The sequence below is a fragment of the Mercenaria mercenaria genome, chromosome 1 (assembly GCF_021730395.1).
Source record: "Mercenaria mercenaria strain notata chromosome 1, MADL_Memer_1, whole genome shotgun sequence".
Classification (NCBI taxonomy): Eukaryota; Metazoa; Mollusca; class Bivalvia; order Venerida; family Veneridae; genus Mercenaria; species Mercenaria mercenaria.
Genome location: NC_069361.1, coordinates 87,785,759 through 87,810,068, shown reverse-complemented (window position 1 = coordinate 87,810,068; position 24,310 = coordinate 87,785,759). Strand labels below are relative to the sequence as shown.

At 36.4% G+C, this 24,310-nt stretch overlaps 1 protein-coding gene across 6 annotated transcripts in view; it reads right to left on the bottom strand.

Annotated features, from left to right (window-relative positions):
* LOC123531449 (uncharacterized) overlaps positions 1-24,310 on the bottom strand; it is a 107,208-nt gene that overhangs the window by 38,369 nt on the left and 44,529 nt on the right. For all 6 annotated transcript variants that reach the window (XM_045312433.2, XM_045312425.2, XM_045312452.2 and 3 more), the window contains 8 exons: positions 22,696-22,836; positions 22,185-22,308; positions 16,011-16,125; positions 15,426-15,584; positions 12,271-12,399; positions 11,919-11,987; positions 11,506-11,594; positions 7,476-7,616 (listed from right to left, as the gene is read on the bottom strand). In XM_045312433.2, coding sequence (XP_045168368.2) covers positions 7,476-7,616; positions 11,506-11,594; positions 11,919-11,987; positions 12,271-12,399; positions 15,426-15,584; positions 16,011-16,125; positions 22,185-22,308; positions 22,696-22,836 — 967 coding nt within the window. The remainder of the gene's footprint in view (positions 1-7,475; positions 7,617-11,505; positions 11,595-11,918; positions 11,988-12,270; positions 12,400-15,425; positions 15,585-16,010; positions 16,126-22,184; positions 22,309-22,695; positions 22,837-24,310) is intronic.

Genomic DNA, 24,310 nt, shown 5'->3' with positions numbered 1-24,310 from the left:
ATAAAAATACCCCTCATCAACATATGGGGAAATAGTACTATAACGACAATGAATAGGGAAATAGTTTTTTTCACCAAGGAATGGGGAGATGGTATTGTTTCATCATGAAACAGGTTAATGGTACTGTGTCAACAAAGAATGGGGAAATGTTACTGTTTCACTAAGAAACAGGTAAATGGTACTGTGTCAACAAGGAATGGGGAAATGTTACTGTTACACCAAGAAACAGGTAAAGGTAAATAGTATTGTGTCAACAAAGAACGGGGAACTGTTACTGTTTCACCAAGAAACAGGTAAATGGTACTGCGTCAACAAAGAATGGGGAAATGTTACTGTTTCACCAAGAAATAGCTAAATGGTACTGTGTCAACAAGGCATGGGGAAATGTTACTGTTTCATCAAGAAATATGTAAATGGTATTGTGTCGACAAGGAATGGGGAAGTGGGGAAATTACCATGGAATGGGGAAAAATACCCCCTCATCAACATATGGGAAAATGGTATAACTTCATCAAAGAATGGAGACATAGTAATACTTTACCAAGGAATGGGGAATAGGTACTGTTTTGTCAAAGAATGGGAAAATGGTACTGCTTCACCAAGGAATAGGGAAATGGCATTGTTACACAGAGGAATGCAGAACTGGTGCTGATGCACAATCGTGAGCTGCTTATGAAACACATGTGCTGATGACTAGGCCAAAATGTTCTTTAGTTATTGTGCAGAAACTGTTTTCAGTCTCAAGGTCACTATGACCTTGATCTTTGACCTACTAACCCCCAAAACAAAATGGGCATCTGCTGACCACATGCAATCATCTTATCCTATTAATTTTGACAACTATAAGCAAAAATGTTCTTTAGTTATTGAGCAGAAACCACTTTCAGCCTCAACCTGACAAGGTCATTGTGACCTTGATGTTTGACATACTGATCCCCAAAATCATAGGGGTCATCTACTGACCACAGTCAATCTTCCTTTATTGTTTCATCTAGGAATGGGGAAATGGTATGATTTCATAAAAAATGGGAAATGGAATTGCTTCATCAAAGAATGGAAAAAAATGTTATTGTATCATCAAAGAATGGGAAAATGTTATTGTATCATCAAAGAATGGGTAAATGGGATTAATCTATCAAGAATGGGGAAATGATATTCCTTCATCAAAGAATGAGGAAATGGTAATGCTTCATCAATGAATTAAGAAGTGTTTAAGTTTCATCAAGGAATTGGGACATTGTATCATGTTGTACCAAGGAATTTTTTCATCAAGGTGTAGGGAAATGGAATTGTTTAATCAAGAGTGGGTAAAATAGACTGATTGATTGAAAATGGGGAAATGGTATGTTTCACCAACAAATGAGGAAATGGTATAATTTTATCAAGGAATGGGGAAACAGAAGTGTTTCACCAAGAATGGGGAAACAGTACTGCTTCATCAAAGAATAAGCAAATGGTACTGTTTCACCATTCAACAAAGAAATTGGAATATGCTGCTTTAAATTTCCACCAAGGCAGATTTGCCTTCAACTGAGAACACTGATGCTTTCAAATGGATTACTTGCACTATTATAAATTGACAGTAATTATTTCTAGTTGAATATAATATCCTATCTAGTGGGACACTGAACAACAAACAAACACTGGCCTGACTGAAAACATTTTTTGTTTGTTTTATCCTGAATTTTGAAAGCTAAAATTATTTTCACTAATGACATGTAAGATAAAATAGTTTCTGACATGCAGTCTGTGATGTTGAATGAGATAGGTATGAAGTTTGATGTTCTCTGGCACGCTAACATACAGCATCCCCAGGTGTCGCTGGTACCACTGAGGGAGCCACGGAGATAATTGCTCCTACTTGTGTCAGGTCATTTATTTCTCATCAATATTAGAATTCTTGTACATACAGTACACACCACTTTGAAATACATGAAATATTTCTACCCATTATTATGTAACTGAACACTAATTGAGAAAAAAAAAATCAAGTTAAGAGAACAGGTGTTTTAATGCTATTCAAAAGAGATACTGTGCACACCTTATACCCATAGGCCACAAACAGATTAATTGTTTACCTTCTACTGAATATCTTACATGCTGTTACTAGCACATAAAATCTCTTGGAGGAAATTAAATGAAATAAGATGATTGTTCCACTGTCATAATTAAGACATATAAAACTCTGTGTAAGTAATTAGTTCCAGGAAGTCATTACAATAAATCCTAGTTGTTTTTTTAATTTGTTACCGATTTTATGAAGTCTGAAAAGTCTTATTTGTTTCTGTCTTTTAACACTTGATTTCTTAACACTAAATGACTGTCACTTAATAGTTACTCACTGGTCTTTCTGATACAGATATAATACAGGGAGAACTCTCTAAAAAATCACCATTCAAGGCACTGTACTCAAATAACCTTGACAGGTTAAGCTCAAATGATTTTGTACTGAAAGAGAATATCAGAATCTGGTGTGCACCAATAAGCTAGTCCAAGACTACCAGACTCTGGTGTGCACCAATAAGCTAGTCCGAGACTACCAGACTCTGGTGTGCACCAGTAAGCTAGTCCATGACTATCACACTCTGGTGTGCATCAATTAGCTAGTCCAAGACTACTAGACTCTGGTGTGCACCAGTAAGCTAGTCCATGACTACCAGACTCTGGTGTGCACCAGTAAGCTAATGTGAGACTACCAGACTCTGGTGTGCACCAATAAGCTAGTCCAAGACTACCAGATTCTGGTGTGCACCAATAAACTTGTCCAAGAATACCAGACTCTGGTGTGCACCAGTAAGCTAATGTGAGACTACCAGACTCTGGTGTGCACCAGTAAGCTAGTCCAAGACTACCAGACTCTGGTGTGCACCAGTAAGCTAGTCCAAGACTACCAGATTCTGCTGTGCACCAGTAAGCTAACGTGAGACTACCAGACTCTGGTGTGTACCAGTAGCTAGTCCGAGACAACCAGACACTGGTGTGCACCAGTAAGCTAATCCGAGACTACAAGACTCTGGTGTGCACCAGTAAGCTAGTCCAAGACTACCAGATTCTGGTGTGCACCAGTAAGCTAGTCCATGGCTACCAGATTCTAGTGTGCACCAGGAAGCTAGTCCATGACTACCAGATTCTGGTGTGCACCAGTAAGCTAGTCCATGACTACCAGATTCTGGTGTGCACCAGTAAGCTAATGTGAGACTACCAGACTCTGGTGTGCACCAGCAGCTAGTCTGAGACTACCAGACTCTGGTGTGCACCAGTAGCTAGTCCAAAACTACCAGACACTGGTGTGCACCAGTAGCTAGTCAGAGACTACCAGACTCTGGTGTGCACCAGTGAGCTAGTCCAAGACTACCAGATTCTGATGTGCACCAGTAAGCTAATCCGAGACTACCAGACTCTGGTGTGCCCCAGTAAGCTAGCCTCAAACTACCAGACTCTGGTGTGCACCAGTAAGCTAATGTGAGAATACCAGACTCTGGTGTGCACCAGTAAACTAGTCCAAGACTACCAGATTCTGGTGTGCACCAATAAACTAGTCCGAGACTAGCATACTCTGGTGTGCACCAGTAAGCTGGTCCAAGACTACCAGACTCTGTTGTACAAGACTAACAGACTCTGGTCTGCACCAATAAACTAGTCCGAGACTAGCATACTCTGGTGTGCACCAGTAACTAGTCTGAAACTACCAGACTCTGGTGTGCACCAGTAAGCTACTCTGAGACTAGCAGACTCTGATGTGCACTAGTAGCTAGTCCGAGACTACAAGACTGGTGTGCACCAGTAGCTAGCACGAGACTACCAGTGTGCACCAGTAATCTAGTCCATGACTACCAGTGCGCACCAGTAATCTAGTCCATGACTACCAGTGTGCACCAGTAATCTAGTCCATGACTACCACTCAACATCAGTAATCTCGTTCATGACTACCAGTGTGTACCAGTAATCTAGTCCATGACTACCACTCAACACCAGTAATCTAGTCCATGGCTACCAGTGTACACAGGTAATCTAGTCCATGACTACCAGTGTGTACCAGTAATCTAGTCCATGACTACCGGTGTGCACCAGTAATCTAGTCCATGACTACCAGTGTGCACCAGTAATCTAGTCCATGACTACCACTCAACACCAGTAATCTAGTTCATGACTACCAGTGTGCACCAGTAATCCAGTCCACGACTACCAGTGTGCACCAGTAATCTAGTCCATGACTACCACTAAACACCAGTAATCTAGTCCATGACTACCAGTGTGTGCCAGTAATCTAGTCCATGACTATCAGTGTGCACCAGTAATCTAGTCCATGACTACCGTTCAACACCAGTAATCTAGTTCATGACTACCAGTGTACACAAGTAAGCTAGTCTGTGACTACCAGTGTGCCCCTGTAAGCTTGTCCATGACAGTAAGTTAGTCCAACAATACTGATGTGCACAAATAACCTAGTCTGAGACTACCAGACACTGGTGTGTACCAGTAAGCTAGTATGCTAAATAATCTTTTCAAGTTAGTTTCCAGCTGACTAGTAATAATTTACGTCTTTAGATAAATGCATCAATGTTTGAAATGAGAATTTTATATACATATACATGACCTTTTATTTCAGTTTTAAAATTATGTTAGATTACAAAAGCTAGCAACCACTGAGAAGATGTTGTTCTACAATACAAACAAGTTATGTTATTTTTTTTTGTTTAACTGTTCAAATTTATGAGGGTAAGTTGAAAATACAATCTTAGATCACATTATAAGATTAGTTTCTACGTTTCTTACACAAAATCATTTAAAACAAAAGTAAACATATCCTCTAACATGGATCATTACAAACAGTTTTTTAAAATAACTTTTAAGTATACTCTGTAATTATTGTTTGATGACAAGTCTCACTGTAACAGGAGTTTTTTAATTTATCAATGAATGATGAAATGTTTACAAGCACAAAGCAGGGATTATCTACCTACCATTACATACATAATTTGTAATACTGCCACAAAAACATTAAACGATGTTAGGCCAATGTCATTTGTTTTAAGATTATATTTGAAAAAGAATTCACCATGCTGTACAGACAAGGTTTATCCTGAAGGCAATGGTATATCTGATCATATCAACCTTTTATCACATACATACATTTTAACTGATCTTCATGATAAATCTACATCAGACATGGCATTTTTTCAAGTTTTACAGTAAAGTATTTCATTCATGGTTTTATAACAAACTGTTTACACTAATGGAACAATTATTGTAAACTTAAAAATCATAGATAAATATCTTTTTTAAAGGGAAATAATTTATTGCTGACATCTTGATCACAAAATCACATTAGTTGTTTTGGGTAATTTTTTTATGTTAATTAAACAAAAAAAAAGTAACTGTATTGCAAAATAAATGAATTTGGGAATGTCGTTTTAGTTTGAAAGTAAAAAAAATAATCTTAACTTTTTATCAATATCTAAGATACTCAATATTTAGCTACCATATTTCTTTTCATGAGTCATAAATAAACTTCTGATAAAAAAAATCAAATTACTGAACATATTTTTACAGAAATCTTACAATGTTATACATAAAATTTTGTTGGATAGTAAAAAAATCTCTAACTGTTTTTCTATGGGGTAAACAATCTCTGATGGAAAATTAACAGTTAATTATAGATATCTGCACTGTGTATGTTTAGGTCTAAAACATTTTACAAAAATTTTGAAGTATATTTTAGAGAGAAATGTAATCAGTAAGGAGTTTCTAATCAACATAAATCTATCAACCTAGAGAAACCCAGACTTCTGCTTCACAAAAACACATACACATAATCTGGATACATTTACAATACTGGGAGTACAGCCTGATTACGACCCTCCATTTGTTATTATGTCTAGAGTAAACATCCTTGTCTGTTAATACACTCTTCAATTTACAATTATAATAACTAAGAATTAAATTCTGATTAACTTTAATCTGGACAGTGTATTCTCCCAAATGTAAGGGAAAGATAAGGAGAAAAAAAATCTCGTAAGCTCTTAGGCTTTTGTTCCCGTAACAGATCTTATATTGTAACTACCCAAAACCACCCTCATGCCAAATACTTGGTGTATTTAATCATGTTTTTTTATGAAAATAAATGATTCATTAGATTTAATGAAATGTACTGGAAAGAATGATAATCTGGTGGTAAGCCTTCATGAGTTGTACCTGGGAACATAATCAGCAGGGCGGAATGCTGTTTGACATTTGACCATGTAAATATTGGTACAAGATAAGTAGAAAGAAGTTGTAAACAATTAAGAATAAGTGGTATATAATTGGTATTGATATAACATGTTGTTTGTGGAGTAACAGAAACCTTATGATGAAAGATCATGCATGGTTAATCACCTTCCAACAGCTGCACAGGTAACTAACCAAATATATCACACAAAGCACTATGTAAGGGAGGCAACTCTTATACCCACAACCTACAACAGGACAAAACTGATTAATAGTTCTCCACTCATCAAGCTATGCTACTTTTCTGACTTTTATCTATTATTTTATCATAATTTCATTCATAAAAATATTGTTTTTACTTCCAATGATACCAGTATATTGATTTTATTTAAACATAACTATTTGTTCAAATCTATTCTCAATATAATTATGTAAGATAAATGCATGGCAACATTTTTCTTTTAGTTGTTTATGACCACATGCCACAACTACACTGGACAGTTAGAAGGGATACCATTTTGCAATAATCTATTTACATACAATCAAAATTGTGGAAAATAAATATGGGTTGTTAAGAAACTATTATTTATTTAAAAAAAAAACGCATTTTAGTAAAATTATTCAAATACAGTTCAGAGTTCTTTTAAATTAAACAATGAGGCTGGATACCAAAATGACAACAATGTTGAGCATCCTATTTGTTTTAAGGTGACTTAGGTGAAAGGACCAATGTGAGGACAAAGGTCGGCTCATAGCAAATGAACTCCACAACAAGCAGGTTAAAAAATGTTTCGATAAATGTCTTAGACCTTTTTTTATCATGGAAAATGGAAAAAAAACAACATAACTTTATTCCCAAAGTGCAACCTCGAACTTTAGTTTTAGAAACAGAAATTCAGTCTTTAATTCATCTTCTAAAAGTAGTTTTTTTTTTAAAATTTGTTGATGAAGCAAAGCTAACACTATGAATAGTACCTTTGAACTTTAGGCTATGAGCTTCTTTGCTTAGCATAACATGCCTTCTTATTGAACACATTTACGCAAAGTTATTCCAAATTCCTTTACAAGTTGCATTTACATTAAAGGACAATAAACAGTAAGCTATACACCTATGACTCCCAGATAAGACCTTGACATTAGAACTAACAGCGTGGTTTAGCATATGACAAAGCAGCTAATGGTGAACATTAATGCCGAGTTCTTTCCAAAACCTTTCAAAGATGGTAGTTATGACAATAAACAAAACTCCAGAATTACTGACTTACCTGTCTTTTGAGGCAGAGACAACATGTGTTCCATCAAAGGCCAAACTGTTAACTGCCTGTTTGTGTCCTCTGATGACATTACAGCATAGATATGAACTGCGTCTCCATACCCGAACTGTACAATCAACAGATCCTGATATTCTATAATAAACAGAAAAAAATATAAGTTCTATGAGGTAGCTAAACAAAAAGTGGAAGGGTACTCAGAAACAATATGTAGAAAACACAGTAAATTGATAAAAAAAAATGCAAACAAAATTTTTTTAGAGGTTGAATGAAAATGGGGAGGGAAGCGAGGTTAAGTTTGTTGGGGATACTAAAAATAAAACTGAGTAATGGAGAAACATAGAAAGGAAGGCTAAAATTATTAGTTGGTTTTTAAATGGGACAGAGAGAAGGGATGTGGACTAAAAAACAGCACGGACTAAAACAAAACTAGAATGTTACAACCCGAAGGGCAACAATGTTGAGCCCATTATCTGCTGACACACCGCCTTTTCACACAAACATTTCAGCCAATTAAAACAAGTTTCATTTCAATATCTTGACCCAAACTAAAGTTATCTAATGGCAACAATTGTTCACAAAAAGTCTGGTAGAGATAGGTGACAAACAATATACCTGTTTTTGCAGATTTGGATAAGTCTTGCACAATATGGCAATGTGTGACCATGATGGTAAGCTGGTTATCAAAGTTTCAAAGCCATATATCAAACAGTTTAGACAAAATATGGAATGGTATGCCAAACTTAAACTAATTTCTATGTCAAAAAAGGGCCATAACTGAGCTAAAGTCCTTGTCGTAGTTATGTAGTCTTGCCTACATATGTAGACTATGATGGTAAACAAGTGGTCAAAGTTTCTAAGCTGTATGACAAACAGTTTAGGCAAAATATGGACTGGTATGAAAATTTTAACTGATTTCCAAGTCCTAAAAGGGCCATAATTTGGCCAAAATAGTTGACAGAGTTATGAACTCTTGCCTACAGATGGAAATCATGATGATAAACAAGCGTTCAAACTTTCAAAGCCACATGTCAAATAGTTTTGACAAACGTGCACTTGTATGAAAATTGTACCAAAAAGTCCAAAAAGGGCCATAATTCAGTCAAAATAGTTGACAGGGTTATGTACTCTTGCCTACAGATAGAGATTGTTATAATAAACAAGTGATAAAATTTTCAAAGCCATACGTCAAACAGTTTACACAAAATATGAACTGGTACGAAAAACTTAACCAAGATCTGTAAGTTAAAAGGGGCCAAAATTCTGCCAAAATCCTTGATGGAGTTATGTACTCTTGCCTTAAACTGGACAAGGTGATGGTACACAAATGTTGAAAGTTTCAAAGCTTTATCTCTAAAGGTTTTGTTAAAATGTGGACTGGTACAAAAAACTTAACCAAGGTGTAACGCTGATGCAACGCAGACGCCAACGCTGTTTTAAGTATGATAGCTCTACTTACTCTTTGAATAGTCGAGCTAATTTAAGCTAAAAAAGATTGATTGATACTTATGCCCTAATATCTTATATGACCTTTGACCTGTAAGTGTGACCTTAACCTTTGAGATAGGGGCCTAGGGTTTGCGCATGACACTCGGTCTCGTTGAGGCAAACATTTATGCCAAATGAAAATAAGATTGTTCAATGCATGTTAAAGTTATGGCATGGACAAACTTTGACCCCTAAGTGTGACCTTGACTTTTTAGGTAGGAACCTGGGATTTGCACAAAACACTCCGTCTCATTGAGGTAAACATTCATGCCAAATATAAACAAGATTGCACCATGCATGTCAAAGTTACGGCCTGGACAAGATCTGAAATGACCTTTGACCTCAAAGTGTGACCTTGACCATTGAGATAGGAACCTGGGGTTTGCGCATAACACTCGGTTTCATTGACATGCCAAATATGAACAAGATTGCTCCATGTATGTCAAAGTTATCGTCCGGACAAAAAAAACGGACGCATGCACGCACTAATGCACTAACTAACGCGCATACATCGAACAGCAATTTGGATAACTATGATTTTTAGCTCGACTATTCGAAGAATAAGTAGAGCTATCCTACTCACCACGGCGTCGGCGTCGGTGTCGGCGTCACACCCTGGTTAAGTTTTTCGTACCAGTCCACATTTTGACAAAGTCTTTTGAGATAAAGCTTTGAAACTTTCAACACTTGTTTACCATCACCATGTCCAGTTATAGGCAAGAGTACATAACTCTGTCAAGCATTTTGACTGAATTATGGCCCCTTTTGACTTAGAAATCTTGGTTAAGTTTTTCGTATCAGTTCATATTTTGACAAAGTCTTTTGAGATAAAGCTTTGAAACTTTCAACACTTGTTTACCATCACCATGTCCAGTTATAGGCAAGAGTACAGAACTCTGTCAAGCATTTTGATTGAATTATGGCCCCTTTTGACTTAGAAATGTTGGTTAAGTTTTTCGTACCAGTTCATATTTTGACAAAGTCTTTTGAGATAAAGCTTTGAAACTTTTATATCTATTTCAGTATAATAGTCTCTATCAATAGGCAAGAGTACGTAACTCTCTCGTCTTTTTTGGCTGAATTATGGCCCTTTTTGAACTTGGAAACTGGTTCTGTTTTGTATATGTCCATGTTTTGTCAAGACTATTTGACATATGTCTTTTAAACTTTAAACACTTGTTTATCATTATGATTTCCATCTCTAGGCAAGAGTACATAACTCTGACAACTATTTTGACTGAATTATGGCCCTTTTTGGACTTTCAAATTTGTTCAGTTTTTTTTACAAGTCAGCATTTTGTCAAAACTATTTGAACTGTGGCTTTGAAACTTTTAACACTAGTTTATCAACATAATTTCCATCTGTAGGCAAGAGTACATAACTCTGTCAACTATTTTGACTGAATTATGGCCCTTTTTGGACTTGGAAATTAGTTAAATTTTTCATATAAATCCATGTTTTGCCTAACATATAACTTAACATATTTGCCATCATGGTCACACATTGCCATTTAGCGCAAGACTAATCGAAATCCACAAATAAAGGAACATTTTTTGTTTAATCCATTTTTTTGTTTAGTCTGAAAATCTATGGAAATATTTTGACCCCATTCTTCAATCAATTCTTCGAATAGTCGAGCGCGCTGTCATCCGACAGCTCTTGTTTAATACTCACCCACTACACTGTAGCCTATAACATTTTCATAAACTAAGAATATGCCACAATTTTAAACAAGAGCGACGCTAAGCGGGGCAATATATGCCCGAAGGCTTACATCATAGGATGGGTGGAAAATTTTAAGAACTTGACTGTTGTAGCCCAAAGGACTGGAACAACAAAAGGAAAACTTCAAAAAACAAATCTAAGACCACAAAAAAAATATTCAAAGTCTACAAAAAAATCCTTATCAGGTACAGGTATGTAAAAATAAACCTAAAAATTGGAAGTACCATCCATGTTGTACCACAGAAAAGTGGTCCCAGTTTTTCCCTACGGCCAATAATAAAAAAGTTTCAAAATAAGCTATTTATAGTAACATAAAAGGGAAGTAATTAAAAAAAAAATACTGTAAGTACAAAAATGAGATCTGCCAAATAAAAACAAGAGCACTGCAATGCAGAGCAATATACACAAAGCAAAGTCATATGTGACCTTTGACCCTTAAGTGTGACCTTGACTTTCAAGTGAGTCATCCAGAACATGCGCTCTGCACATCGTCTCAGTGTGATGAACATTTCTGCCAAGTTTCTTTGAAATCCTTCAAGCAGTTCAAGAGTTACAGAGCGGACACAAAACAAACTGATATGACTTTTGACCCCTAAGTGTGACCTTGATCTTGAAGCGAGTCATCTGGAACATGCGCTCTGTGAAAGCCACACAATTTCTGTATCTAGCTACGTATCAAAACACAATCAGGATACATACAGGAAGTCTTGGTAACCAGTTTAGAGAGAGTACTTATAGGAAGTCTTGGTAACCAGTCTAGAGAGAGTACTTACAGATATTCTTGGTAACCAGTCTAGAAAGAATACTTACAGGAAGTCTTGATTCATAGTCAAGCATGTAACACTGTCTGTATGATCGGTAAGGATGTAGCGACGGCTTAAATTCCGCAAATCCCAAATCTACAAGTAGAAAGTACTCTTTTGCATGATTTTGGGGAGTCACTATCACCAAAAAGATACATGAATTAGACAAACTGGCATCTGCATTGAAGCTAAATAATCATAAAACATTTTCTGCACAACACTCCAGTCCAAATTTGGATCTCTGCATAAAATTTCAGTAATTCTTTCTACATGTGCTTGACGTTGACTACTTGATTTGTTGATGACAATTTTTAACTAGCTTCAAGAACAGAAAAACCAACTTTTTAAATGTCTCCTGATATAAATTTATTTCCCTTATAGTTTATACATTAGCCTAAGAGAAGAAATTAACTAACATACCATGACTGTAGTATCCCAGGAGCCTGTAGCTAGCTCATTACCAATAAACTGTAAACATCTAATACCACCCTGAAATACACAACAGGCACTGAAAATTGAGGACTGACTTGTACATAAACAAAAACAAACCAAGTCTGCTATTTTTTTTAGCTTAGTCGTGTTCTAAGCTTTCAAAGTATCTTTTTATAGATTCAGTTATAAACAATACTTACATCTATATGTTCCAAAAATAAACAGTTTTACAAAGGATATGATTTATGCTAATCGGTTCAAAATCTTTATTTTCCTTTCGTAAGTACATATGTAACAATTTGTATTCTTCTGAAATTTCTCCAATGAAATGTAAACTAACCTTATGGCCAAAGAATTTGTGTAGACTGCGTCCACTCCTAATATCCCACATTCTGATGACCCTGTCCAGTCCAGCTGAGATCAGTCTACGTTGGTCAAACTGTACACATGTTATACCACTCATGTGACCCTAAAATGAATCAATGATATGACAATGAAACATAAATCTTCCAATACTGTCTACTAGCAGGACTACCATTTAACTATGTTCTTTAACCCTTATCATGCTGGACAGGATTGACTCTACCTTTGCAACCAGTGTAGATCTTGATCAGCCTGCACATTTGTGCAGTCTGATCAAGATCTGCACTGTCTGGCATTCAATCAGTATCTTTTTGGAAAGCACCCCTTTTAACAGTTAATGGTACTATCCAAAATGAAAGATGTACAAGTTCATTATAGAAATTTAGCAAGTTAAGTGTTAAAACTGAAGTTCCTTGTATTCATATCATGCATTAAGAAATGTTCAGACTTGCATTTGACAACTTGTCTTTATATCCTTGGCCCTGATGATATGCCTTATTGATCCATGAATGTTCTCCGAGTCTAAGAATATTCCTAACTTCTTAATACAGTCAAGTGTGCCTTAGCGACTCCCTGTCATATACAACTTTATTTTATGCTCCCAACGGAATTTACTACATAAATTGACTGAATTAAGCGACCCCCAGTCTTATGCGACAAGCGACCGTGATTTTCTGTTCCCAAATCTATAATACACTGTTTTTAGTGACTTTGAGACTTTCTCAGATTTTTTTCTGCCACAACAACAGTTCAGTTCTTGATCTCGCGTGAAGCTATTTGAGGCAAGATGTTCCTATGTTTACAAAAATGGCAGCTGAACAAGAGCTGTCACTAATGGTGACAAATGCCCCCGCAGTGCCTTGACCTTTGACCTGGTGACCCCAAAGTCAATAGGGGTCGTGTACTTTTAGCATGTGAAGTTTGAAGGTCCTGGGTGCAGTGGTTCGCGAGTAAAGTGCCTTCATGGAAAAAGTTAACATTGGCCCCTGTGACCTTGACCTTTGACCTGGTGACCCCAAAGTCAGTAGGGGTCGTGTACTCAATAAGTACTATCAGCATGTGAAGTTTGAAGGTCCTGGGTGCAGTGGTTTGCGATTAAAGTGCCTTCATGCAAAAAGTTAACATTGGCCCCTGTGACCTTGACCTTTGACCTGGTGACCCCAAAGTCAGTAGGGGTCGTGTACTCAATAAGTACTATCAGCATGTGAAGTTTAAAGGTCCTGGGTGCAGTGGTTTGCGAGTAAAGTGCCTTCATGCAAAAAGTTAACATTGGCCCCTGTGACCTTGGCCTTTGACCTGGTGACCCCAAAGTCAGTAGGGGTCGTGTACTCAATAAGTACTACCAGCATGTGAAGTTTGAAGGTCCTGGGTGCAGTGGTTCGCGAGTAAAGTGCATTCATGCAAAAAGTTAACATTGACCCCTGTGACCTTGACCTTGTAATCCCAAAGTCAGTAGGGGTCGTGTACTCAATAAGTACTATCAGCATGTGAAGTTTGAAGGTCCTGGGTGCAGTGGTTCGCGCGTAAAGTGCCTTCATGCAAAAAGTTAACGTTGTGAAGAACGAACGAGCAGACAGTTGAAAACTAATATGCCTCCCTTCGGGGGCATAAAAAAGGCAAAAATCAGTTACTGTTTAGACATTAGAACAGCGAGCTAATGCATTAGAGTTGCTATATCTGCATAACCAGCTTACAAAATTGCTGAAGAATTTGGGGTTGGCAAGACACAGATTCAGAATCTTCAAAAAGAAAGCTGTAGGTGATACAATGTCCCAGGTTAACAAAACGACGTCGCTAGGATTTAATGTTTTAAAATGCAACATATAGAAAATTTAATATTTTAAAATGACAGTTACATATTTATTTCTTTGAAGAATCAGGATTTTTCCTTTAATGTTTTAAAATGCAAAATATGAATGGTAAAAAGTATGCTTAATGTTTTAAGATGTAATTAAAGAAACTGTATTTCAAACAGACCAAATCTCTGGTTGAGCGATTATCAGTGAGACTGTTTTAACAGGCTGCCTGTCATATGTGACCTTTTTTGCTGTCTCCTAAGAGAAGTATCTTAAAACAGTCTCGACTGTACAGCTAAAACCTCTAATTTCTTTGGGTTCAGCATATTTATAACTACCCCTAGAAAATGCATGCTGTCTTCTCATTTTCTGCTATTTTCTTGCTCAGAGAACAGTCGTATAAACAGGATTTTTCCTCTTTACCTTTTTGGTAAGCACCCCTTTTAACAGCTACTGGAACTGTCCAAATTGAAAGATGGACAAGTTCATTATAGAAATTTAGCAGGGTAAGAGTTAAGAACAATGATAACTACTTCCACTAACACAGACTGTGTCCCCTTAACATGTTACGTCACTCCTAACTTCTCAGACAAACAATAAAGATTGTTTTCATTTCACCTGTATGTGCAACTTTCTAGCCCTATCATCACTCAACTTCTTCAGCACACATTCTTTTCTTCTTATCTGTAACTTTCTAGCCCTTCTAACATTCCAAACTTCTCAAATAAAACCCAAGATGCACAACTTCACATGCTTAACAACATTTCTATTAGGTTTCATGACTGTAGGTCATTTTTTTGCAATAAATGCAACACATATCTATGCCCTTTACACATATTTTTGACTAACTCAAGGGGTTCAGCTCTGGTCTGGCTTTGTGAAATTCCAAACAAAACCCCAGGTGCATAACATTGAAAACAATCCTGCAATGTTTCATGACTCTAGGTAAAATACTTTTGAAATACATATGACACAAACTTTTAGACCTTAAAAGATATTTTGGACTAAGTTAAGGGTCATGTACACCTCTGATTTCACTAAGTGATATCCAAAATCAAACCTTAGGTGCAAAACTTGACATGCTAAATAGCAATTCTATGATATTTGATGACTTTAGGGCAAATACTTTTTTCAGATTGACAGACAGACATAATATGGAAAAGGTAAGTGTGACGCCACCCTTCAACCACCCAAATTTTGGGGGACACAAAACAGGCCGTCTCTTCCTTACCTCTATTTTTCTAGCAATAAGAAAACTTCTAATTTCCTTCAAAAATTACTTCTTACCTCAAACAACATTCCTAACTTCTATAAACACAGCTTGTGTACCACTTACCTGTAATTTTCTCGCCCTGAGAACACTTCTAACTTCTCCTACAAACACAGGCTGCCTTCTCCTTCTGGATCTTTCCTCTTCTTCCTCATCTTCATCATCTCTTGGAGATTTCTTACTTTCTACTCGCCACTCCAAACTCATATGAGGCTTTGCTTTACCCTAGAAAATCCGGATCTTATTATCATCCAAAAGTGCATCTAATTTATTATTTAAGGTTTGATCTATATGAAAGAAACACATTCACAACTTGATTAACCTTTAGCCTGCTGGCGGCAAGTGATTCTGCCTTTGTGCAGACCAATCATGGTGTCTGCACTGTTCACTATTCAGTTAGAAAATTTTCTGTCAACACCCCTTCGAGTAATAAATGGTACTGCCCAAACTGAATGATAGACCAGTCCATTTTAGAAATTTAACAGGTTAAAGGTTAAATCTTTTATCTCTTGGTCTTTATGTAAGTAACAGCAAAACCAAACAAACAATAACCTACATCTGACTCAGCTAAAAGTCAATACATTGTATTGAATTTCAAATGTCTTTAAGTTATAGCCTTTTTTGCAACAAGAAATACTGTAGGTTGCTTACCAGTATATCATCAGCAGGTACTAGATCAGGTCTGATATCATACGCTGCGTCATCACCCCCTGCATCATCAGCCATCTCCTTCCGACGCCTTAGAATTGACGGACCTGCTCTTGGCCTGCCCAAAAAATAATATTCTTCATATTGATAAAAGTTTGAACTAAGAAAAAAGGTTTAGAACTTTAGATGCACTTTTTCATTTCATAGCATAAACTTAAAAAGATACTGACAAACCACTGCAATACCACCATAAAGTTTCTGACTTTAAGGGGACGCATACTTTGAAATTAGAAAAAAGTGGGTGGGGTATTATAAAATTTACCTGCAAAAAAGTACAAGGTTTTGCTAAATGAAATGAATACTGTTTCAACTGTTATAAGTACACAAAGGCTTGCTCACTAAAATAAAAATGAGAAAAACTGAAACAAGAAAGTTATTGTTGAATTACATAAGACTTCTTGTGTACATTCAAAGTCAACAATTAAGACTTTTTGGTGCGAAAATAATAGTGCTTCACTTTGTCCAAACATTTATCAATGTCCTACAGATTCTAATTTAAAGAAAGAATGTGAAATAAGTTCACTGTCTTGCTTTTCATTTCCCATATGTGAGCTAAAACACATTATTTAGTTTGTTTACAAAGTAGTGCATAAGAAAAGATACGGTGGTCAAGGAATGCCACATTACAAAACTAAAAGAGTATATTCCCCTTAATACATTAAACATTTATCATTACAGAAGTCTAGTGGCTTACAATAAAGGCCTAGAAATGTTGCCATTATTAATTTTTAACTTGGTATTCATGAACTACAATGCACTTAAATATCAAAACACATTCAAGAAACTTTTGAATTGTATTGTCTTAAAAATCCCTAAAATAAGGTATGAAATTTGGTTGAGAGGTCCAATCAATGTGTATATGTGCAAAAGCAACATTCTAATCTTGTTCACAAAAGTTACTAATAAACAGCAGGAATGTCAATGATCAAAACTGGACGAAAATACAGTTATCCTCACTTTAATGTCATTTATAATTTGTCCTTGAATTCTCCACCATACTTTTCATAATTCTGTTTGCACGAGTTGCACGAGAATGCTGTCATTCACGTAAAAAAACGGGGTCAAATAAGTTGTAAATGCAATATCATCTAAACGTAATTAATGGATTATGCAGTTCAAGATAAACTTTATCTCATAACGTAACGAACATGTATAATGTTGTAACAACAACTTTACTTACACTGATTTAAATAGCAGTCGGTTTATAAGTGACTTTATTGACTCATTTTGAGTTTTGTTATTGTTGTCAAAAAGTATAATGGAAGTGCCTCACAACTGAAGCGGAAACCAGTTTGATGCGCAAAGTAGTCCACTGTAAGTAATATTATTTGACAAATGTCCACAGAAATTAATCATTTTCTAATATTAAAGATGAATATCTGAATAGGATTCATTGTTTGATAAGAAATTATAATCATCGACATGTTTTTTTTAAAAATAGTACACGTGCTGACACCTAAGTTGTCTCCCGTTGTTTATTAGAGTTACCTTTCGTCCGGCGCAGTAATACAATTGCAGTGAATCGCCGAGAAGTCATGGGAAAATTAAAAACCATGTAAACAAACTAAAATTAACCACCTTTTCAAGATGAATTTCAAGTGATCGACATTATGCATTTAACCCGCCTGACCTGTGTAGCATCTTAGATATCTGTTCTAAGGTATTCATTGTGTAGAATGTCATGTTATGCCCTTGCAATGCTAATCCCACTCTGATTTTTTTGTTTACATTTTTTATCAATGAGAAATATGGCGTCCATCCCGAGATGAAAAGACGTGGCGTTAAATTTTTACATGTTTAAGCAAACCTGGTCTGTTAGAAAGAAAATCTCATCCCTTCAACATTATTTGGAACACTGTTATTGTAAAAAACCTGTATTTTCCTTATACAAAAGCTTAATATTTTGTGTTGAATGTACTTTCACAATGACCTCTGTTTTCCTATTACATTCATAGTACCACATCCTTATCCACAAAATACTGAATATTACAGGTGTCCATCAGTATTATATCAGTTTAGGAATATGTTTTTTATTTTCCCACCATCGATTTCTTGAATATGCACCCCTTCCGCATTGCTGTATGAACTGTGAATGTAGCAATATGCGTCCCCTTAAATACACACTATGCAATATACAATGTAACAAAAGCCATGTTACACATAGCTAATTCCCCTGCCGGGCATATTATAATTGAAAGCTAAAGTTCCTGGCAAGTTATAATGTCTGAAAGTATTAATTTTGGGGAAAGCTTTGAAGAACTGTTTAGTTGTGGTCCGCATCAGGGGTTTTAAAGATGTGGAAGAAAGAATAAGTCAGTAGTGAGGTGGTTTACTGCTAAATTTTATTTATTTTCATGAACAGTATAGCTATGATGTTTTTCTATATGGCTACTGTAAAAAGAAGGAATGGAAAGCTAACAGCGACAAATTTCTTTACTCTAGCAGCTGTATTTGCAAATGGAATGTTAATTTTGTGGTTGTTTAGTAATCATTGTAAGTCTTCTGTATTTTTAAAGCAACAAAAAAACTTCTTACCAGGTAGAGATACCTTATATATAATAAAATACACCTAAAATTGGAGAGTAACATCTATGTTGTACCACTGAAGTGGTCTTGTTTTTTTCCCTACAGTCAATTATAAAAATGTTACAATATAAGTTATTTATAGTAACAACTAAGGGTAGTTAATCTTTAAAAAAAAAAAAAAAAAAAAAAAAAAAAAAAAAAAAAATTGCAAGTCCACACAAAAATCTTTATCAGGTAGAGATCGGTCAAAATACACCTCAAAATTGAATATAGCATGCATGTTGTACTACAGAAAAGTGGTCTCGATTTTTCCCTATGACTAGTAATGAAAAAGTTACAATAAAAGCTATTTAAAGTAACAACAAAGGGAAGTAATTCTAAAGAAGGGAACTGCGCATGATACTTCGTCTCATGATGGTGTATTATTGTGCCAAGTAATATCAAAATCACTCCATGCATGAAGAAGAAATGCTTTGGACAGTCATTCTTGTATCTGACCTTTGGCGTCTAAGTATGACCTTGACCTTAGACCTAGTGACTTGGATCTTGCGCATGACACTCGGCCTCGTGGTGGTGAACATTTGTGCCATGTTATATCAAAATCCCTCTATGCATGAAGAAGAAATGCTCCGGACAAGGTTTTCATTCTTGTATCCTTTGACCTCTAATTGTGACCTTGACCTTAGACCTAGGGACCTGGTTCTTGCGCATGACACTCCGCCTCGTGGTGGTAAACATTTGTGCCAAGATATATCAAAATCCCTCCATGCATGAAGAAGATATGCTCCGGACAATTTTTTTAAAGAAAATATGATAAAGGGGAATAACTCAAACAAGAGGACCATGATGGTCCTGAATCGCTCACCTCTTCCCACATGACCCAGTTTTGAGTATGACGTCGTTTTTTCTATTATCTGACATAGTGACCTAGTTTTTGAGCTCATGTGACCCAGTTTTGAACTTGACCTAGATATTATCAAGATAAAAATTCTGACCATTTTCATGAAGATCCATTGAAAAATATGGTCTCTAGAGAGGTCACAAGGTTTTTCTATTATTTGACCTATTGACCTAGTTTTCGAAGGTACGTGACCCTGTTTTGAACTTTACCTAGATATCATCAAGGTGAACATTCTCATTAATTTTCATGAAGATCTCATGAAAAATATGGCCTCTAGTGAGGTCACAAGGTTTTTCTATTTTTATACCTACTGGCCTAGTTTTTGACCGCACATGACCCAGTTTCGAAAATGACCTAGATATCATCCAGGTGAACATTCAGATCAATTTTCATGAAGATCCATTGAAAAATATGGTCTCTAGAGAGGTCAAAAGATTTTTCTAATTTTAGACCTACTGACCTAATTTTTGACCGCAGTTGACCCAGATTCAGACTTGACCTAGATATCATCAGGATGAACATTCAGACCAACTTTCATACAGATCCCATGAAAAGTATGGCCTCTAGAGAGGTCACAAGGTTTTATTATTATTTGACCTACTGACCTAGTTTTTGAGGCACGTGACCCAGTTTCGAACTTGACCTAGATATCATCAAGGTGAACGTTCTGACCAATTTTCATGAATATCTTGTGAAATATATGGCCTCTAGAGAGGTCACAAGGTTTTTCTATTTTTAGACCTACTGACCTAGTTTTTGAAGGCACGTGACCCAGTTTCCAACTTGACCTAGATATCATCAAGGTGAACGTTCTGACCAATTTTCATGAAGATCTCATGAAATATATGGCCTCTAGAGAGGTCACAACGTTTTTCTATTTTTAGACCTACTGACCTAGTTTTTGACCGCACATGACCCAGTTTCGAACTTGACCTAGATATCATCAAGAAGAACATTCAGACCAACTTTCATACAGATCCCATGAAAAGCATGGCCTTTAGAGAGGTCACAAGGTTTTTCTATTATTTGACCTACTGACCTAGTTTTTGATGGCACGTGACCCACTTTCAAACTTGACCTAGATATCATCAAGATGAACATTCAGACCAACTTTCATACAGATCCCATGAAAAATATGGCCTCTAGAGAGGTCACAAGGTTTTTCTATTATTTGACCTACTGACCTAGTTTCTGACGGCACATGACCCACTTTCGAACTTGACCTAGATATCATCAAGGTGAACATTCTGACCAATTTTCATGAAGATCTCATGAAATATTTGGCCTCTAGAGAGGTCACAAGGTTTTTCTATTTTTAGACCTACTGACCTAGTTTTTGACCGCACGTGACCCAGTTTCAAACTTGACCTAGATATCATCAAGATGAACATTCAGCCCAACTTTCATACAGATCTCATGAAAAATATGGCCTTTAGCGAGGTCACAAGGTTTTTCTATTATTTGACCTACTGACCTAGTTTTTGAAGGCACATGACCCAGTTTCGAAAATGACCTAGATATCATCCAGGTGAACGTTCTGACCAATTTTCATGAAGATCTTGTGAAATATATGGCCTCTAGAGAGGTCACAAGGTTTTTCTATTTTTAGACCTACTGACCTAGTTTTTGAAGGCACGTGACCCAGTTTCGAACTTGACCTAGATATCATCAAGGTGAACACTCTGACCAATTTTCATGAAGATCTCATGAAATATATGGCCTCTAGAGAGGTCACAAGGTTTTTCTATTTTTAGACCTACTGACCTAGTTTTTGAAGGCACGTGACCCAGTTTCGAACTTGATCTATATATCATCAAGGTGAACATTCTGACCAACTTTCATAAAGATCCCATGAAAAATGTGACCTCTAGAGTGGTCACAAGCAAAAGTTTACGGACGGATGCACGCACGGACGGACGACGGACACCGCGCGATCACAAAAGCTCACCTTGTCACTTTGTGACAGGTGAGCTTAAAATAGGCTAGGTAGAGTTATTGTTCTTGCACACTGCACTTCCTCCTAATGTGTTCTATCAGTGTATGAAGTTTGAAGAAAATCCCTCCAGTACTTTTGGGGTTATGCTCCGGACAAAATGTTTTAAGAAAATATGATAAAGGGGAATAACTCAAAAAATAGGCAAAGTAGAGTTATTGTTCTTGCACACTGCACTTCCTCCCAATGTGTTCTATCAGTGTATGAAGTTTAAAGAAAATCCCTCCAGTAGTTTTGGAGTTCTGCTCCGGACAAATTTTTTTAAGAAAATATGATAAAGGGGAATAACTCAAAAAATAGGCAAGGTAGAGTTATTGTTCTTGCCGGACGGAGGGCATTTCTAATATCCCCTTCGCCTTTGGCGGGGGGATAAATTAAGAAATTAAATTATTTTTTCTGAGCTCATGGGAAATGAATGACAGAATATGATTGGCAAATCCATAATTAAGCATCTAAGAAATGTTGTCCCTGACTACACATGGGCATCTTCAGAACAGCTGCATGTTATCACTAAGGGAAATTAGTGTAACTTAAATCCTATCCAACCTGTCCTCAGACTTTGATTAAATCTCAACCCTAACCTCAAAAGACTTTTTACGCATCAAATATAATCCAAGCTTGCACTCTTTTCAGCCTATCCAACCTGTCCTGGAATCTAAACCCCCCGCCCTGAACAGATTTTAAGACCTGAACTTACGTCATCCCTGCTTGCATTCTTTTGATCCTATCAAACCTGTCCTCAGATTTGGATAAAATCTCCACTCCACCTTCAGTAGATACAGCTCGCAGAGGTTCCTGACTTGAATATCCTGGTTTTCTCTCTGACATGATAAAATTTATTTGTTTTGAATGGTGAAAATGCCAGTTTCATGAAACTGATACTTTTTCAAATGTCATGATCTTTTGTTTTGCTACAGAGTTTTTTAATCCGCTTAAATCTTTTTCTCTACTGACCATAAGAACTTTTTTTTCAAATTCAGTATTGCTGTTTCAAATCATTGCTAAAGTTTTTCAGATGTTTGATGACACTTCTGGAACAATTAGATTAAATACAACACTTTGCTGAAGTATACTATTTATCATAAGTGTCCATTGATAACATTATAACATATTTCATTAAAGTCAACTTCCAATATTCAAAATAAAATATTCATTCATTCTGAGATTCACAATTTATATTAATACAGAGCAAAAATGTAATTCTCCACCTGCTTTTTTCTCCCACTGTAATTTATATTCATCATCAAACTCCCTGAGATCCTCGGACAGGACACTGTGTGCGTCATCATCCTCTCCCTTCTCAAGTCGCCGTATTGCTGATACCGTTCCCCTGTGTACCTCTAGCTCAACTGTAATACACAAATCTTACAGTCAAATATGTTCTATGATGAAAACAAGCATTCAATTTGTTACTGCGTCACACCCATGCACGTATCATACTAAATTAGTCATATTTGTTAGTTTTTTTAACAAATGCACAAAGTAAAAATAAAGAAATGATAATGTTTACAACCTTAGAAAGAAAAAAGCATAATGCTAAAACATGAATAGAATAAAGTTAATATTGTTAACCTTTACCCTGCTAAATTTCTGAAATGGACTGGTCCATCATTCAATTTGGGTAGTACCACTTATTATTGAAAGTGGTGTTCACTGAAAATTTACTGACTGAATAGCAACTGGTCGCAAAGGCAAAACCACTTGCGGCCAGCAGGCTAAAGGTTAAACAGTCTATTGTAATAGAAACTAGATATGTGTCCATGGGACACAGATGCCCCCACTACATGACATTAAAATGACAATTTTTTCCCAGGTCAGGGGCCAAAAATGACAATTTTTTCCCAGGTCAGGGGCCAGAACTCCTACAATACTGAATGAATCCGGATGCGAAACCCCAGGTGCACAACTGCACATGCTGACCAACATTCCTGTAAACTTTGGTGACTCTAGGTCAAATACTTTTGGAGCTACCCACGACACAACATTAAAATGACCAATTTTTTACTAAGTCAGGGGCCATAACTCCTACATGACTGGATGAATCCGGACGCAAAACCCCAGGTGCACAACTGTACATGCTGACCAACATTCCTGTAAACTTTGGTGACTGTAGGTCAAATACTTTTGGAGCTATGCGCGACACAACATTAAAATGACCATTTTTTTACTAAGTCAGGGGGCATAACTCCTACACGACTGGATGAATCTGGACGCGAAACCCCAGGTGCACAACTACACATGCTGACTAACACGCCTGTAAAGTTTTGTGACTCGAGGTCATATACTTTTGGAGCTAGGCGCGACACAACATTAAAATGACCAATTTTTACAAAGTCAGGGGCCATAACTTCTACAAGACTGAATGAATCCGGACGCGAAACCCCAGGTGCACAACTACACATGCTGACCAACATTCCTGTAAAGTTTTGTGACTCTAAGTCAAATACTTTCAGAGCTACGCGCGACACAACATTTTCGGAAGGACGGACGGACAAGAGCAAATCTATATGGCCCCCCCCCAAAGTGGTGGGGGCATAAAAATGAACAACAAAAGACACTAATCATGTGAAACAAAAGCGATGAAATTACACAAATGAAAGAGAAAAAGTCTTACTTTTCCGGCTCAAAGTATCTCTCTTGTTCATAATATCAAAGTACCTCTATAGTACATTACATCACTACTGGTAAACACTCTTGTACTTTATATAACAGTATACTATTGTACCCTTATTACTACATCCTAGAATTATTTGTTTACAAAAATGTCTCATCTTAATACAAACTTACTATATATTAGTTGTTAAACAATGTTATCTTGGACAT